The sequence below is a fragment of the Psammomys obesus genome, unplaced genomic scaffold (assembly GCF_907164565.1).
Source record: "Psammomys obesus unplaced genomic scaffold, mPsaObe1.curated_primary_1811, whole genome shotgun sequence".
NCBI lineage: Eukaryota > Metazoa > Chordata > Mammalia > Rodentia > Muridae > Psammomys > Psammomys obesus.
In genome coordinates, this window is record NW_026596040.1 from 30,576,045 (window position 1) to 30,593,138 (window position 17,094).

The 17,094-nt window shown below is 44.1% G+C and overlaps 1 protein-coding gene across 6 annotated transcripts in view; it reads left to right on the forward strand.

The window, feature by feature from the left end:
* Positions 1 to 614: 614 nt before the first annotated feature.
* Positions 615 to 17,094, forward strand: part of Ccdc68 (coiled-coil domain containing 68) — a 42,189-nt gene continuing 25,709 nt past the window's right edge. The window contains exons 1-4 of one of the 6 annotated variants that reach the window (XM_055622974.1): positions 615 to 1,015; positions 5,605 to 5,703; positions 15,590 to 15,718; positions 16,851 to 16,940. In XM_055622974.1, coding sequence (XP_055478949.1) covers positions 15,602 to 15,718; positions 16,851 to 16,940 — 207 coding nt within the window. In that variant the 5' untranslated portion in view covers positions 615 to 1,015; positions 5,605 to 5,703; positions 15,590 to 15,601. Of the gene's footprint in view, positions 1,016 to 5,604; positions 5,704 to 7,878; positions 7,903 to 9,043; positions 9,348 to 15,589; positions 15,719 to 16,850; positions 16,941 to 17,094 lie in introns of those variants that run through there. The other 5 variants (XM_055622975.1, XM_055622976.1, XM_055622978.1 and 2 more) reach the window with 5 other exon arrangements.

Consider the following 17,094-nt stretch of genomic DNA (forward strand, 5'->3'; position numbering starts at 1 on the left):
GGGTTTTGCCTTTGTTTGGTTTCAGATCATCCCGAAATAAAATTTTGTATTAAACATACACACACACACAGACAGAGAGACAGAGAGAAGGAGGGAAAGGAAGAGAGAGGGAGAGGAAAGGAAGAAGGAGAGAGAAGGGAGAGGGAGAGAAAAGGAAGAGGGAAAGAAGAGGATGAGGAAAGGAAGAGGGAAGGAGAAAGGGAAGAAGGGAAGGAGAGAGAGAGAGAAGTTTGTGGACTTGGGGTGCAAACAGAACACCCTCAGGAGGGCCTGTCCTCAGTTAGCCCTCTCTCCTGGGACAAGCGCCTTAGGGCGAAGTCTGGTCTTTACAGCAGTGGCGCAAGCAGCCCAGGCGTTGAAGAGCCTAGCTAGGCTCCTCCCAGGGCCCGCCTAGCACCGGACTCTGCCTTCAGTGTGCCCCGCCTAATAGCCTTCAGTCGCTAAACTGCACCAGTTTGGGACCTGACCCGGGGCTCTCTGCTTGATCGCCCGGAGCTGCAGCCGGCGGGGCCCTCCGCCGAGCGCCCCCCCCCCCCCCCCCGGGGGGGGGGCCGGGGGGGCCCCCCCCCCGCCCCCCCCCCCCCCCCCCAAGGTAGGCGAGCCGTGGACGGCTGTGGCCCGCACTTGAGGCCCGCCAGGTGAGGGGACGCCAGGTGACCTTGGAGCGGGTCACCACCCAGCGGAGCTTTGCACCCTGGGAAGTTTCCTGGAAACGAGGGAAGAGATCTTGGGAGAAGTGAAGAGGGTGTTTCTTTGAACCTCTCTTCTGGGTTCGGATTCCCTGATCCACAAGTTTCGAGAAAGAGAAAAAGTTGCCTTTCTGCTTCAATGGAATCAACCCCAGTGCACACACACCAGCTTGCTTATTTAGGCTGTCGCTGTCGTCTAGTCCCTTAACCAGAAGTCCGGAGTCGTCTGTCTGCTTGTTTAAGTGGGCCCTGGAGAAAAGTAACTCGGAAAACGCTGCCATCTCCCTGGAGCGGCGTCGCTGCTTCCGCGATTTTTGGCAGCAAAGGTGAGCGAGGGTGTTCGCTGTTCCGTAGCTGCAAGAACAGTAAGGGAACAGCCCACCGGTGTCTCCTACTCTTCATTTGGATTGTAGAGGGGCCCGGGGCAGCTTTGCCAGCGACCAGTATCTTCTGCAGGAGCAACTGGGGTGTGAGGGTGGATCGTCATGGTAATGAATTTTCAGCCTCTTTCAGAAGGAAAAAAGTGAACATAAACTTGAGAACATAAAGCTTGCCTCCGGACCAGGGCAAAACTGAGGGTTCTCCATCACATCACAGTTATTTTATTCGAAGGATGGAGCCGTCCCCTGACCCCGCCCCCTTCCTTTTGTGCTATATAAAGGTTAGTAAGAAGAGATGAAGCTTAGGAATGACAAACAGGAAGTTTAGGAATGGCTAAAGGTGACCTAGCCTCCCAGTTTTACCAGACGCCATTAAATATTTAGCTCTACCTAAGACTGGTTTCCCAGAAACTTGAGCTGGGCCTGAGTGTCAGGTGCCTGTGCACAATTAGTGCTGTTGTTCAGTTGTTGCAAGTGCTCTCCCCTGTCTCCCCACCTCCCTGCAGAGGGAGGGGAGGGGCATGAGAGAGGAGGGAGACAAAGAATTTGTGTTTCAGGCAGGGAAGAGCACTGTATGATCGTTCTATTCCAGAAATAATGAAAAGAAGCTTCATGTCCTAGGACCTAGGCAGACTAGTTAAGATTCTTTTTCTAAATTGTATTTTTATTTAAGTGTGTTTTTAAAAATTTATTCACTTTACATCTGGATCGTAGCCCCTTCCCTCTTCTCTCAATCCCACCCTCCCTTTCTTCCTCTTACTCCCTTCCCCCTCCCCTAGTCCTCAGACTAGTCCCTAGGCCTCCCCTACCAAAAGACTCCAGCCTATCAAGTCTCATCAGGACTGCCTGTCCTCTTTCTTTGTGGCCTGGCAAGGCCACCCAATCAGGAAGAAGTGATGGAAAGAGCAGGCAACAGAGTCCATGTCAGAGACAAGCCCTGCTCCACTTACTAGGAAACCCACAAGAAGATTGAGCTCCCTATGGGCTGCAGATTCTTAATTTGTTCTTTTCAAAATAAACTGATTTTCTGTCCTAACCGAAAAGAGACTGAAAAAAGGACAGGCACTGTTCAGTAATTTACTAATAGAGACTACAACCTGAATAAATCCACCTACTATCATTTTTTAGTTTGGCTGTTTCAAATATGCTCCAACAGTGGACTTGGGTTGCAATCCACATTTTTGTGTTTTTTTCTTTTCTTTTCTTTCTTTCTTTTTTTTTTTTGTTGTTTTTTTATTTTTTTATTTTTTGCCAAGATGCTTAAAAATATAAGCTAGATTTGGCTGAGTCCTTAAAAAGTTTTACAAATAATTGCTGATAAATAGAGATTCTGAAGGGAACTGAAAAGTTTTTAAGGTTATAGGTTCAAGTATTTTGAACTGAGACAGGTGTTAGATGACCAGTTAGACTCTGATGACCATTTAGTGATTGAAACATTTCATAAGGACAAAACAATGTTCTACAGAGCCTGCAGATTCATTCTGGTTGTTGTTCCTGTTAGGCGCCAACAGTGCCTTCCTTGATTAATTTAATAACCTGTTCCAATACATTTACATTTTGCCAAGCACAAAATCCTGTCCTCTACATGGGCTTGGAAAACAAACAAATGTTGGTTTGGGATAGTGTATATGCGATCAGTTTTTGAAACTATTTTAAGCAGTCGTGAACTTGTGGACCAGATCCTTAGGTCAGTGTGTTTCATGTTGACGGCACAAGAAGACACCTTCCTGTCTGGTTGTACTAGATTCCTTCAGGGCATCGTACAGTCATGTATCAGGAAGCACACCATTGATAAGGGAGACATCTTTCTGCCCAAGGTGTCACGTATAACTAATTCTACAGCTTAGAGAAGAACGCCGTGTTATTTTGGCTGGTGCTGTTCTCTTTTGTGAAACTTAGGACTTATGAATTCTAGGTTTAACATCGTTAAACTGGAACTACTAGGACTAAAGAGTCAGATGTTAATTTCATGAAGAATAACTTAAGTTTAAGTGTGCTGCCCTGGGTGGCACTGATTTTGGAGGGAAAATGTGAGCACAAATTTTAACTTTAAGGAAATCCTATCCAAGAATTATTTCTTTTCTTTTATATTAGAAAAACACAGAAACAATGATTGCAGTTCCCCATAGGGGGAAAATCAGTTATGTTCAAGTTACCCTTGCTTTTATTGGAGGTGAAATCAAAATAGTCTAAAACACATCCAGCTGTATAATTCAGCAAGTGTTTGTGAACCTGCCGAACGGCACCGTTGTCACCACAGTCCAGTGTCCAGCCATGTCACCATCCCTAAACGTTTGTAGTTTCACTATCCCTGTCTTCAGTCGCAGGGAAATGCTGACTCTTCAGATTTATCTTTTCTGAACACTTCAACCTAGTGGAATCAAACAAAGGATTAAGGACCAATTCTTAATATCTAGCTTATTTTACATAGAATAAAGATTTTGGTTATAGCATGTATCTGTGGTTGGTTATATTTTATCAACTCCACTTGAGATTGTTTTAAATATTTTATTTTACACACACACACACACACACACACACACACACACACCTACACACATATGTGTATACTTTTTTTTTCCCTGCGGTGTGTTTATGTGTTTGCAGGTGTAGGTACATGTGTGTGGAGGCCAGAGACTGACACAGGTATTATTCTCTCCATCTTATATGTCAAGGCAGGATTTTTTTTTCACTTGAACCAGAGCTTGTTAAATCAGCTAGGCCAGTTCACTTCTAGCTGCAGGGCTTGGCCCTCTCTACCACCTGTGCACTGAAATTCCATGAGGCTAACCCCCTGCACAGCATGGCATGGGTGCTAGGGGTTGATGGCTGGTCCACACAGTCTGTAGCAAACACTTCATCCTTTGAGCCAAGTGTTTGCTTTCTTTGTTTATTGGTATGGGCTTACTCCACCATGTCTGGTTTTCTGCAGTGCTGAGGATCAACTGCAGCGCTTGGTGCATGCTGGGAAAGCACAGCTCTGACTTAGCTGCATCCCTAGCCCAATTTCCATTATTAGCATTAAGAACTTATCATCACATTTCCCGTTAAACGGTAGGGTTTTCTGTGCTAAACTGTCTAGGAAATCCAGTAACAATGTTCCAATGTTGCAAAAGCAATGACTTTTGGGGATAACTGTTAGGAATCAGGAAACTGATTGCTTTCTAGGCTCTCATTTAGCTTGTGTTGTGCTGCGGCAATGGGCACCTTTGGAGGACGGTTATGCCTGATGACTAATGCTTAAGGAGTTTTCTGTATTTGAGCTGAAACTCTTATAAAGAGTCCATGGGTTCTGAGAACCTGCGAGAAGACAGTATCTCAATGAGTGCTTTTCTGTTGCCACTCAAATCAAAGTTCCCGCTGTAGAAAACATGAACAGTAAGATAGCATGAGTTCTTTTTTTGGCAACTTGGAATGCAAGGGATTTTTGAAAAACATTCTACATTTGAGAACAAGATAACCCGAGTCAAGTAATATTATTTTCCATGTTTAATGTATTCTTACAGACAGCTCTGTTTTTCTGTTTGAAATGTCAAAGGAGCTTCCTGAAGCTCCTGGATGAGACCCAGACTGATCTCAGTAACGTCATCTGTTTTATTCACCTGTGTAAAAGTTTAGAAAGTTACGAAACAGAAGTCCATATTGCTCACACCAGGCATCTGCTTCTCTTTGGTATCCTTCTATTATTATTTGGATCTAGGTAGGATGGTGTTTTGGAGAAGCCAGGCATCTTTATTGTACAGAAAGGAGCACAGATAGTAACAGAAAGAAAGGTCCTGGCTGCTCCAGGCCCTGAATAGATTTCATAGTCATCAACTCAATAATCTGCATGTAAAGAGCCTTAAGGATAGCATGCAGAAGGGCCAGAAGCTTTGAGGGCCTAAGGGGAGGTAAAGGCCCATGAATCTACAGGAGGGAGGAAAGCAAAGGGTGCCACTGGGACCTGTGTAGACCCCTGAGAGTGTGTGTGTGGGGGAGAGGGCAGAGGCCACAGCAGGTGGTTTGCTACCAAGCTGAGGCTGAGACAGGGTGGTCAGGACAGTGGTTGCTTGGTTCCCTGGCTAAAGTGGCCAGAGTGTTTCCAGGGAAAGCCAGTGGGACTTGGCAGCTGAGGCAAAGGGGTGTTGTGGTGAGAAGGGCAATAGAAGATCAGTGTGATCCTCTGCAGATGAATTTCAAGAAGGAGGGGAGGCCACAGCAGGCACAGAGCTGGGGATGAGACTGGGGGATTGGATTATAGGAGAAGAGGGAGAGTGAAGATCATCTGGCTGCTTCCCTGGTCAGCGTGGCAGGTGGGCATCCAGGGAAAAATCAACGATTAACTTCCCTGATATTCTCAGAAGGCTTGCCTCCCCTCTGACATCACAGGGGAAGTTTCACCCATGACTCTCTACGTGTCAGCTGTTCATTCCATGTCCTAGGCCAGCTATCTGCAGCACAGTGGCCTGCTGCGTGACTGACATTTTTTATTTCAGTGTTTTGCGACATACACTTTCTTGTCATCAGTAGTGTGTGTGTGTTTTCATGTGTTACAGGTGTCAGTGCCAGTGTGTATGTGGGGCCCTGTGCATGTTGTTTATAAGTGTGTAAAGTGAAGATCACAGTCTTTCCACTGCAGAACGTGGTAAGCTTTGGTGAGTGACTACACCCATAGAAACCCCATCATATCACAGTGGGAAACTATTGCCCATGTTGCTTTCCCATTCAGCCCTTCCTGCCCTGCCAGACCTAGGAAGACATGGATCTGTAAGCAGTCCATGAAGCTTTGGTTCTCCACTCTGACGACTTCTGACTCAGATCACTCGGCCCTGTCACCGTTAGGCTGGTGAGAGGACATTACCTCAGGGAAGAAGCACACAGCAGATCACAGATGTTTACCTTACAACCAGGTAGAAAAAGAGAGGAAGGTTCTGGGAGTCCTAAACTCTCCTTCCAGGGCTCCCCTACAGTGTCTAAAGACCACCTATGAGGCCCCACATTGTAAAGGCTCCATTATCCCCCTGTGGCCTGATGAGGTCCACAACTTCACCTTAAGGACCTTTAGGGAACACTCCAGATCCAGATTCTAGCAGTTCCATTGGGTCACTGGGTCATGCTCACCTGCTGATGGACATCTGAATTGTGTGGGAGCTGTGAACAGCTGTGCTCCAATTTGTAGAGCAGACATTTTCATTTCACTTGGGTGAATGACTAAGAGTAGGAGTTCTGCACCATACCGTTTGTGTTCAGCTATGCAGGACACTGCTGGACTGTTAGCCAAAGCAGCAATGTGTTTTGCATTCTCATGTAGGACAGCTGTGAGCTGTAAGACTAGGTTGTTACCCTCCCTCCTCCCGGGTCGCTCTTTTTTTTTTTTACAATGGAGTTACTGTTAACAGCCAAAGGCTTTAGGACCAATCTAGAAAAGCTAGTGACATTTTGTAAATTCCTGAACTATTTCCTCCTAAAATCTTCCCTAGAATGACTCAAGAAATTTTCTAAGAGAGGAGAGTGGGGATGCTATGAATGTCTGTAGTCTAGCACTCGTATCTCTCATTTTATATTTTCTTTCCTTAAAAAAAAAAAAAAAAAAAACCACAACGACATAGTTTTTGGTTGGTATATTTGTCAGCTTTCCCTCTCTATTATAAATGCTTGAAATAAGCAACTTACTGGAAGAAAGGTTAGTTCTGACTCTCGGTTTTGGAAGCTTCACAGTCTTTTGTTCCTGAGGCTTTGGGGGTCTGTGTAAGCTGAGGACAGAATAGGCTCCCCGGGTAAGGTATCGACAGAGAGCAAACACTGCCATATTCCAATGATGTCCAACATGGGGATATTGTGAACATACATTTTATTACTTAATATTCACTTCGTTTTCATCTGGTCAGATATTCTGTAAGTCCTTATACTTCACGGTTTCATTCAGTACTCACAAAACTTTGTAGAAGTACACATTTTCACCTGCATTTTTTTTATTTGAAAAAAAAAAAAAAAACTAAGTACTTGGGAGTTTAAATAATTTTCTAAGACCTGGTAAGGAAGTGGAAGAAAATCTTGTAGACAGCTCATCTCTTGTCGTTAAGCCCTGAAGTCATGTAGCCCCTGTTGATGGGATGGATCTGCTTTGACTGAAGCATCTTCTAAGACTCCTGAGTCATTCACCTGGGAGCTCCAATCAGGAGTTCACTGTGTGCTGCTGAATGAGAGACTTCATTTCTAAACTACCTGACTGGAAGAAGAGAGACTTTGAAATCGTTCAGAATGTGGCAGATGGCCAGAGAGAAAGCTGGAAAGGGAGAGGGAGCCAGCAGAACTGTGGGAAAGAGCCAGCAGGATCATGGGGAGAGGCAGTGGACTGGTCTGAATCTGGGGCTGTAATAAGCTAGCTGTTATTGGTTAGTGTTATTGAACCTTCTTTATTCATTTGTTAGACATTCGTTATAAGACTGGCCTTTCAGAGGGTATGCGAGAAATGTCGTAGGGGCGTGGTGTCCTGGCGTATTGTAAAGTTCAGCATACCCTGGTTCCTTCTTCTTCTTCGATGGGAAGCCATCGTTTTGAGAGAGTTTCCTTCACGGACACAGTGAAATATGATCTTCCCACTTCTGTCCAACATGCACACCCGAACTTCATGTCAATAACCATTATGTCCAATTAGTGCTACTCATGTGTCTAAGAACATGGCTCTATTCCATATTGGAGCACAGAGAACATACTGGTGCAGTGCCATTAACAAAGACTGGCTCTCCTGCTCCGAGAAGCTAACAACTGCCAGGACCTCCTCAGTAAGACATGTGGCCTGGAGATCATCTACCCCACCTACATCTGGACTTTGGTGGCTTGATCTTGTGCAGGTAACAACAGCCGCTGGGAACTGATGAATGCGATAGATGTGTCAGGTTCAGAAGACACCATTTCACGGCGCTCGTCCCCATCACCTGTTCAATGTCCTATTCCCAGAACTTCGACTAAGTATGAATATATGGGCCACTGTCCACTGTAGAAAGAAGCTTCTCTGCTTTAGGCCGAGAGCAGCCTGGGTCTATGAGTATAACATAACACATAGAGGACAATTTGATAACAAGATCATTTAGCAAAATAACAAGAACGAGTTTTACCCCAGGACCTAAGATTATCCTAGTGATGAGCTTTTGACTCGGGTTACAGCACACGGCATGAAATCCCATCCTGTGGAGCAGGCCTCAGAAAGCAGTGAGTGACCCCAGGGCAGTCACGCCACTACTAAACCAGTGAGCTCATCCGCCATCCTAGCCTGGATGCAGGACCCAGCTCTGAGTGAGAGCATCGCTCTCCTTCTCTTCCTGCAGCCTACATAGCACCTTCTGGCTTTATGAAAACTGGCCAAGAGAAAAGAAGTTTCCTGGTTGGTTTAAGGTCGATTTCTCTGTGTTCGGAATTTGAGTGTGTGGTGTGTCGAGTAATAGGGCCTTCCCTTGTAGTTATGGGGTGAGGGTTTACAAAGGGCAATGGCAATTGACAATAGCCTGTCTTGTTTTGCAGACCCCTGGGGCTTCCCTGACCAACACCAGTGCTGATTCCATTCAGACTCTTTTCATTTTTAAAGTTGAACTTTGAAATTAGTTTCCTAACCACTGGATTTTTCATAAGGCTCCTTTATACAGTCTTAGTTTTAGTTAACTCACTTTCCATTCCCCCTTTTCCTCCATTCCCTAGCTTCTACTCGTGCTTAATCCTTTAACTGTTAATATTCCCCTCTCTTATTTCATTTCACATCTCTTCTCCTATCCCTTCAATTTTTATTTCTAGCTTGGGTTTTGAGATAATAGCTTTTATGTTGTTTTTCATACCACCTTCCTTCAGGGAAGCCCTCCTTTCCCTGCTTTTCCCTGTATTAAATATTAAAAAAAATAATAATCCAATTAGAAACGGGCTGTGGAACTGAACAAAAAAATGTTCTCAAGAGAAAAAATGCAAATGTCAAGGAAACACCTAAAGAGTTCTCTGTCTCCTTAGCCATCAAGGAAAGGAACAGGAAAACGGCCGTAGAGTTCTTCCTCCCTCCAGTCAGCGTGGCCACTACAGGAGGACAAAAGCCATCAAGTGCCGGTGTAGCTGTGGGAAAGGGAAACCCGTTCAGTGTCGGTGGGATGATAAACCGGTGCAGCCCCTTTGGAGACAAGTCTGGAGCTATTTCAATACCAAGAAATAGCGCTTCCGTGTGAGCTAGTAATGCCTCTCCTGGGCATATACCTAGCGGACCTTGTAACCTACGAGAGAGACTCTTAAATTGTGCCCATCGCTGCCCTATTCACAACAGGTAGGAAATGGAATCAACTAGACGTTCACCACCACCAGATGAATGGGTCAAAAAGTGGCTTATACATAAATACAATATTACTCAGCTCTAAGGAAAAATGGAATTTGCCAGTTAGTGGCTGGAACTGGAAATACTATTTTGATAAGGCTAGAAAGACAAAGGTTCAACGTTTTCTCTAATAGGTGGATTCTAGCATCAAATCTTTTGATTTGGGTGTTTAACCAGGAGCCCAAAAGGAGGCCAGGAAACTAGAAAGGGAACTTCTGTGAGAAAAGGGAGTAAATTAAGGGAGGGAGGATAGTAGATTACTGGTGGCTGAAAGGCTTAAGCTGGCAGGGTTTTAAATATGATGGCAGCAATTCCTATAATAAATAAATAAATAAATAAATAGATAGATAGATAGATAGATAGATAAATAAATAGATAAATAAATAAATAAGTAAAGTTTATTGTACTTGTGTTAATATTTGATCTTTCTCCCAAAGAAATATCTTATATTTTATATCTGATAATTTTCTCTGATATTCTCTAGAAATTTCTGTTTATTATGCATAATACAAACTTGTGTGTGTATACAAGAGTAAACAAACAATTAACGCTTGCTAAGAATATCATAGAGAATTGCTTGAAAGCAGAGCCTGGGTGTCTCTGATCCATGCATGCCTTTGGTGGGCTGTACTTCATTTTCAGGTAAACCCTGTCACCTGAGGCTTGCAGCCAGTCACTGGATGTCACCGCTGTGCTGTGTCATGTCACAGAACAAGTGTGACACTTAGTATGGGAGGCATGCACAAATTCTTCAATGCTTAGGGATGTGCTGCCCCGCCCCCACAACCTGCGCCTCCTGCAGGACGTTTCTTTTAGTTTAGCTGACATCTAGGCACATGCATAGCCTAGTAATCGAAACCAAACAATATTGTTAGCCCAGAGCCAAAGATCTGAAACCTGAAAACTCAAGATATGTGGCAAAACTGGTCTGGGCTCCTTCCCACAGGACGCTGGATGGCTTTGCAGATAAGAACCTGCTGTAAGGCTGTGGAACCGCTCCCCGGAAGTGGCAGGGAAGTTCAGAAGGTAGACTTGGAAGGCAGGAGGTCCCTGTACAGCTAGTTCTGCAAGATTAGGACTGGGCTAATGCAGGTGAGGTCCCCCAGGGGCGACTATGGCCTCCACTACAGGACTTCCTGCATCAGAAAACAAGCCAGTGCTCAGCCTCGGCCTCAGGCTCCTCCCTGTAGTGGATTTGTGAAGGAATTTTCTTTCAAGTTTCAAGCAAAATGCAGATGCAGACTGCGTCGATCTGGAGGTTGTCATATTCTGGGTGGCCGGTGTCAGCCGCACTGTGCTGTCTGCCGTGCTGCTCTCAGAACCAGCTCTAGAAAATCCCGCTTTGCCCCTTCTGCCCCACCGCCTGGAATCCTCTCCTCTCAGTAGCCACCGGCTTTTCCTCCATTCCAGACCTCTCTCCAGTGGGACCTCCTTGGTTGGCTTCCTTCATGTTTACTCCAAGCAGAACTTCCTTTCGTCAGGCTCCCCCCTATCTGCTTTATCCTTTATACTGCCCTCCCACATGTGTTTACTCCTCTCTGCCTGCGCTCCTGAACTCCAAGCCCTGCGTAGCAGTCGTTAGAGGCCGACCTGTGGACACAGCTGCTCTCCCAGCACTGGTCAGGAGCTGTCTCCAGCAAGAAGGATGAAATGATGGAAGGCAAGGGAAAGAAACGTTTTTCTCAATGCTTCTTGGCCGTAAATAGCTCTGCATTATAGTCCTTGAGCAGCTCAAATCCGAAGCCACCAGCTGGGTGGTTTAAACAGACATTCGCAACTTGCTCTTCTGAAGTTTGGAAGTCTGAGATCCAGGTGTCTGCAGGTTAGACCTATTGGAGAGCATGGAAGAGAGTGTGTTGCATTTCTCCCTCCAGGATCCCAGACATTGAGGCAAATCTTTGGTATCCGTTGGCTGGTAGAAGCGTCACTCACGCATTTCCTTCATCTTCATCTACCCAGCAGTCCATTTGTCTTCCTCTTCATATATCCCTGTTCTTATGAGCCCATCTATCTCCAAGCCTACTTACACATAAAGATATCTACAACTGGAGGGAAGATCATGTTACAACTGTGTCACGGCACATGTGTTACCACACTAACTATACATTTACCCTATTTCAAAGAAAGTCGTGCCCCGACGCTGGGCTCTAGAACTTCGGCCTGTAAATTTGGAGGGAATCAAAGATCGATCCATATCAAAGCCTTAGATGAACGTATTTAGTATTCCTTCAGCTCTTCTCGGGGTCTTGAGCAGTGAAATGGATCTAATTACATCATTCTAGTCCAGTAGTGTGCTGGCTTATCCCACAGGAAACAGTACACAACAATACATGTGTATTGCTGTGAAGACGGTAAGCTATTGCTAGCATCATCTTTTGGATATGTTGACAAACTACTGATGCTCTAGCAATAAGAAATCACTACCATAAATTACTAGCGCCAAAATGCCACCAAGCAAACTTCCTTTATAGCCCAGCTAAGAGTGCAGACTATTACAGACATTACCTGATTTCCCCACGATGGGAACAAAACCACTCAGACTGCTCTTCATCTTTAATTATGGATAATTGCCTCATATTTTATTTACTCATTTGACAAACAAGTGCAGATCATTTATTATGTATTATTATATGTGCTAAGTGTGTGACAGATATTAACTCACAATCACCCCCTGTTGATTTCTATTATTAATAATTAATACTACCTACATTTTACCATAAGAGAAACTGAGGCCCTGAACGATGGGGGAGCAGCCACGGTGCCTATATACCGGGTGGTGGTGGTGTATCTCCCGGGGCCATGAAGCTAAGAGAATTCCCTCTAAACTTTTGAGCTGCAGAATCTGTTCTAGTCACCAAAAGTTCTTGGGAAGAACACAAAGGATCTGCTTTGGCTCCCGACGAGGGGCCAGCGCACTCTGCCCAGCACCACCTGCTGCTTTGTTTACCAGGCTTGCTATAGGAAATACCCCCTCTTGGCGGGATGCCTCGTGTAAGCCATCCTCAATCCACCCTAGCATAAAACAAATAAAGCCTTTCCTCACTTTAATTAACTGATTGTGTTTTATTTTGAAAAATTTATCTGTCTAATCTACTTCTGGCTGACATAAAATGCTAACATGGATTTTCCTCAGGATGATAATGCCATATGGTTGCTTGGACTTTGCTATGCCCCTTCTCTCCCTCCCCCCACTCCTATCTGTGATTTCTTTTTTCAACCCGGGGACTGTAGGCACAAAAGTTTTCAGAACCAAAGAGAAGTGGAATTTCATTTCATATAGGCAGTGTTGGATGTAAAGCTTCCAGACCATAGAGATCTGACCTCTCTCCCTTGTTATGGATGGCTTGTCTCCTGAGGTCATTAGGAATATAAAATCAGAGGGGCAGTAACATTGCTGTTTGCTGTCCTTCGGTCCACTGAGTGCCTCCCACAGTGAGCCATGAAAACAACTCAAGTTGCGTCTCTAGGGGGTTGTCCCCCTTATTTTACAGACATATAAGCTAAAGTTTTACATAACTCTTACTAGTAACTAGTGAGCAGGGAAGAGAAGAGTAATTGAGGATCACTTATCAGGCATTAAGGTGAGATCTGATTGTTATTAAGAATGGAAGGCAGAGAAGAAAATGTATTTTAGGATATATGAATTAGCTCCAATGTATCAGATTAGCAAAGACTAAGAAAGCAGGGCACTTTTTTTCTAAAGTTTCATTTTTCAGCGAGAAAATGCATGCACATGTGCACGCACATATGGAAAGGGAAAATGAAAGTACTTCAGTCCAGTGAGGCTATGGAGCAGCTCATTGCAGGGGAGAAGAGAACTCAACCCAAGCCCAGAGATGGCCTTGCTTGCCTCTGATTGCCCACGGCCACGGTCCCTGTTCCCTGCAACACCATGACGCAGAATTTTTTTTTTCTAGAAATAAATATTTTAGTTTTGCTTGCTGTGTACTGCTTCTGTGGTAAATGCTATACTTCTGTGATATTGTGGGGCCAAAATATCAGGTAGCATATGCCAGCAAACGGCCACAGCTGAAACCTCACACACAGACACTGTTTTAATTACTGTTGTGTTTCTGTGACCATAGACAACATAGGGGTGGAGGGTCTATTTTGACTCGTTTCTGAGAGGTTTCACTGCCTCATGGTGGGAAGGTAAAAGAGCAGGAGCACACAAGATAGACTTGTGCAAGATGGCAGATCGGGTACCAGAAAGGGAGTTTGAAAAGGGCCTTCAAAGGCGACATAGGCTAGCTGTTCCTCAGGACCCAAAACTTTCACAGTCATCCCAAAGCAGTACCACCAGCCAGAGGAACGGCTGCACCAAACATGAACCTCTGGTCATTTCGAATTCGAACTACATGTGTTTTCTGAATTCAGGGCTTACAAATTTCAACTTCACATGCATTTCACATTTCATGAGATGACATACTTTCCAATTATTTGCAAACATTCAAAAGGATCAGAATACACTTAGGTTGTAGGCTGTGTAAGCCGGGGGAAACCAGATGGAAGGCGCAGAATGTAGCTTGCTGACCACCTCCTTTGAGTTTCTGAACACATCCTTTACGGTCTCTACGGGGTTTTGCACAACATCTGAGCATTCAGATGTTGTGGTGGAGCAGGTTCCTAATCCTGGAAGAGACTTCGGCGGCCCAGGAGGGAGAAGGACTTCCATGTTGTTCCACACGGTAGACCCACGAAGTTGAAGCTGCCAAATTGAGTTCGGCTGAAACAAAAAGAGCGGTTGCTGCCTTCTGAGAGGATTTGCAATAAAATGGAAAATTCTTGGCACGCCCTGTCAATTTCATTGAAGATTAAAGGATAAACAGAGGGCTTTGTGGCTTCCCCTGAGGCAATCTTCTTTCAGAGTGCTGTGGGCCAATATAAAAAATCCTCTCTGTCTTTTAGTAGCACGGGTCATTGCTGGATTTTAGGCATTTTGTTGTTTCTTTGTGGGGGAGATAGTCTGAATGGTGTGGAAATATCCTTGAGCTTGGGGCGGGGCGCAAAACAGAGTTTGAGGTTTGCCTCTGTTAGTTTTTCTGTGACCTTGGGCAAGTTGACATCACTAAGGGATGCTAAACTTCCTAATCAGTAGAGAAGGTTCAATAATTCTCTCCTCAGATTTTTACTGTAGCTTGTTTTCACCTGGTTAATTTCTCACCAGTGTGACAAAGTGTCTGAGGCTCAACGTAGAGGATGGTAGACTTACCGTGACTCGCAGTTTTGGAAGGGAGGCTCTGTGGTGGGAGCCTGTGGGAGAGTTCCTCACTCAGAGCCTGAGCCAGGAGGTGGACTCTGGATCAAAAGCAGGGCTGGCTCCTTTCAGTGACCCATACAGCTTAGCCAAAAGTCATCTCCTGAAGGCTCCCTAACGTTCCCAATCAGCACCATCAGCTAAGCGTCAGGTGTCCGAACACACTAGAGAATGTCGTAGGTTCAAGCCACTTACCGTCTGCCAAACTTTTGAATAAGACAAGAAAGTTATCTTTATCCCAACTCCATCTTTACTGTGTATTCCTCCACAGCAGGTACGGTTGTCATCATTTTACCCAGAAATATCTCAGCAAGTGCCACTAATAGACATGATTTTCTAAAAGGATGTCTTAATTCCTTTAAGCTTAGAAACATAAAAGGTTGTCTCTCTTTCTCTTTCTGTGTGTGTGTTTGTGCGTGTAGGCAGGATCTCATCCTGGAGCCCAGGCCGATCTGAAACTTACTTTGTTAAAGCTGTGAGACATTCATATTCTCTACCTTTGTGCATTTGGGTTTCTTCCATTGTTTTCCATTACAGAATCCTTTAGTAAACAGCTTTTATAGAGTTCCTACACGACACACACAACCCAGTTTGATTATAACTGTATTTCTAATTTCACCGGTGTCTAGTAAACACTTACAGTCAGATATAACAGAAAATAAAGCAGGGGCCCTCTCTAGAGATTTTACAGTCTAAGATGCTACTAAACATTTGATGCTAAAACTTTGATCATAGGGAAGGGGAGGAGGACCTCCCCTATCAGTGGACTGAGGGAGGGGCATGAGAGGAGAAGAGGGAGGACATGGGACTGGGAGGGGACGAGGAAGGGGGCTACAGCTGGGATATAAAATGAAAAAATTGTAATAATAAAAAAACCTTTGATTATGACAAAACTCCTTTATGCTGTGTTGCTGAGCTAACTTATGTTTTCCTAAAGCCAGCGTTCATCATGACAACTGTAACCGTGACCTCAGAAGTTCCCCCAAGAAGTAAGAGAGAAGACGACTCTGTCTTGTATGGATCTACATCAGCTTACATCACTGAAGAAACTGAGTACGTGAGAAAGGTATGAAGGCAGCAGACATCATCTACGGGACACGGTCGTTTTAGGATAAGCACCAGCGTGGACTGGTGGGCTCTGTTTCCTTACCCATGCGACTTATGGAAACGAGGCATCCTTGCTTGGCTTAGGCCAGTGGACAGCTTAGATTTAAACATGGTTAGTCAGTTTTCTTTAGAATATGAACCCGCGCCTACGTGTGAAGTAAAGTGATTTTCTCCGCTCAGTAAACTGAATAATGGCCAGGAGGGTTCTGAACACCTGTCAGCATTTAGCTCCTACCCCGCCATCCACTGCTGGGTTTCCTGCTGTTTTCTAACCTTCCCTGGTGGTTTCCTGAATGTGGAGGTTGTGCTCCCAATTAGGTGTTTATGTTGCCTGTTGATCCTTGCTCTCTTTCCTTGCCTCCTCTGAATGCACTTTCCAGCTAGCCAATGCCAGTGACTCCTCTGCAAGAGCCTTCCTTAGAAATGTAACTTATGAGACTCCTCTATGAAAAGAACTAACAAAAGATGTTTGCATCAACTGTCTATTACAACACAGAAGAATTCCGACATTGATAGTTTGTAATTTGTTCATATCAGCTAATTAAATTATCTTGGACTATCTTTGTAATTCCACAGGTCAGCAAGATGAAGCTCAAATTTCATGCATAAATTCATATGATCATGTCTTAGTGATTTTTTGTAGTAATTACTGATAGCAATTATTTTGTGGTAATTACTATGTAGTAATCATTTTGTAGTAATTACTATATAATAATTATTTTGTAGTGATTACTAAGTAGTAATTGTCTTATAGCAATTACTAAACACTAAATTAGTACTGAATTATAGAAGAGAGTGAACAAATGCACAGTTTTAAGGTACTAATTACTAAATTATTTTACAGTATAATTAATTTAGTTTGCCATATTTTAGGCTTATCTGAAAAAAAAGAGATATAAAAAACCCAAACAGTTATTTTCATTAATCTAAACAATATAAACCTAAACATAATTTAGGTTAGAGGCTAATATTTAAATCTGACATCAGGATACATGTGTAAAAAAGGCGCCCTGTAACTGGTATAAAGAAAGAAAAATGCATTTGTAATTAAATGCCTCGTAAACAAATTCACTATTTTTTTTCCCCTCCAGATTCGAACTACCCTGGAGAAGATCCGAAGTCACATGTTTACAGATGAACAAGGACATGGCAATGCCAGTCACAAACTGGATGCGGAGGTAGTAAGTGCATCGAGAGCCATTACTTGCATTGTTTCAGAAAATTAACACGAAGCCATATAAATTTCTATTCAATCAACTTTGCCGGCTAATACTCTTTGAAGCCGAGTGCTAAAATATTTCATGCATGTCTAACATCTAAAGATGTTAATGCCTC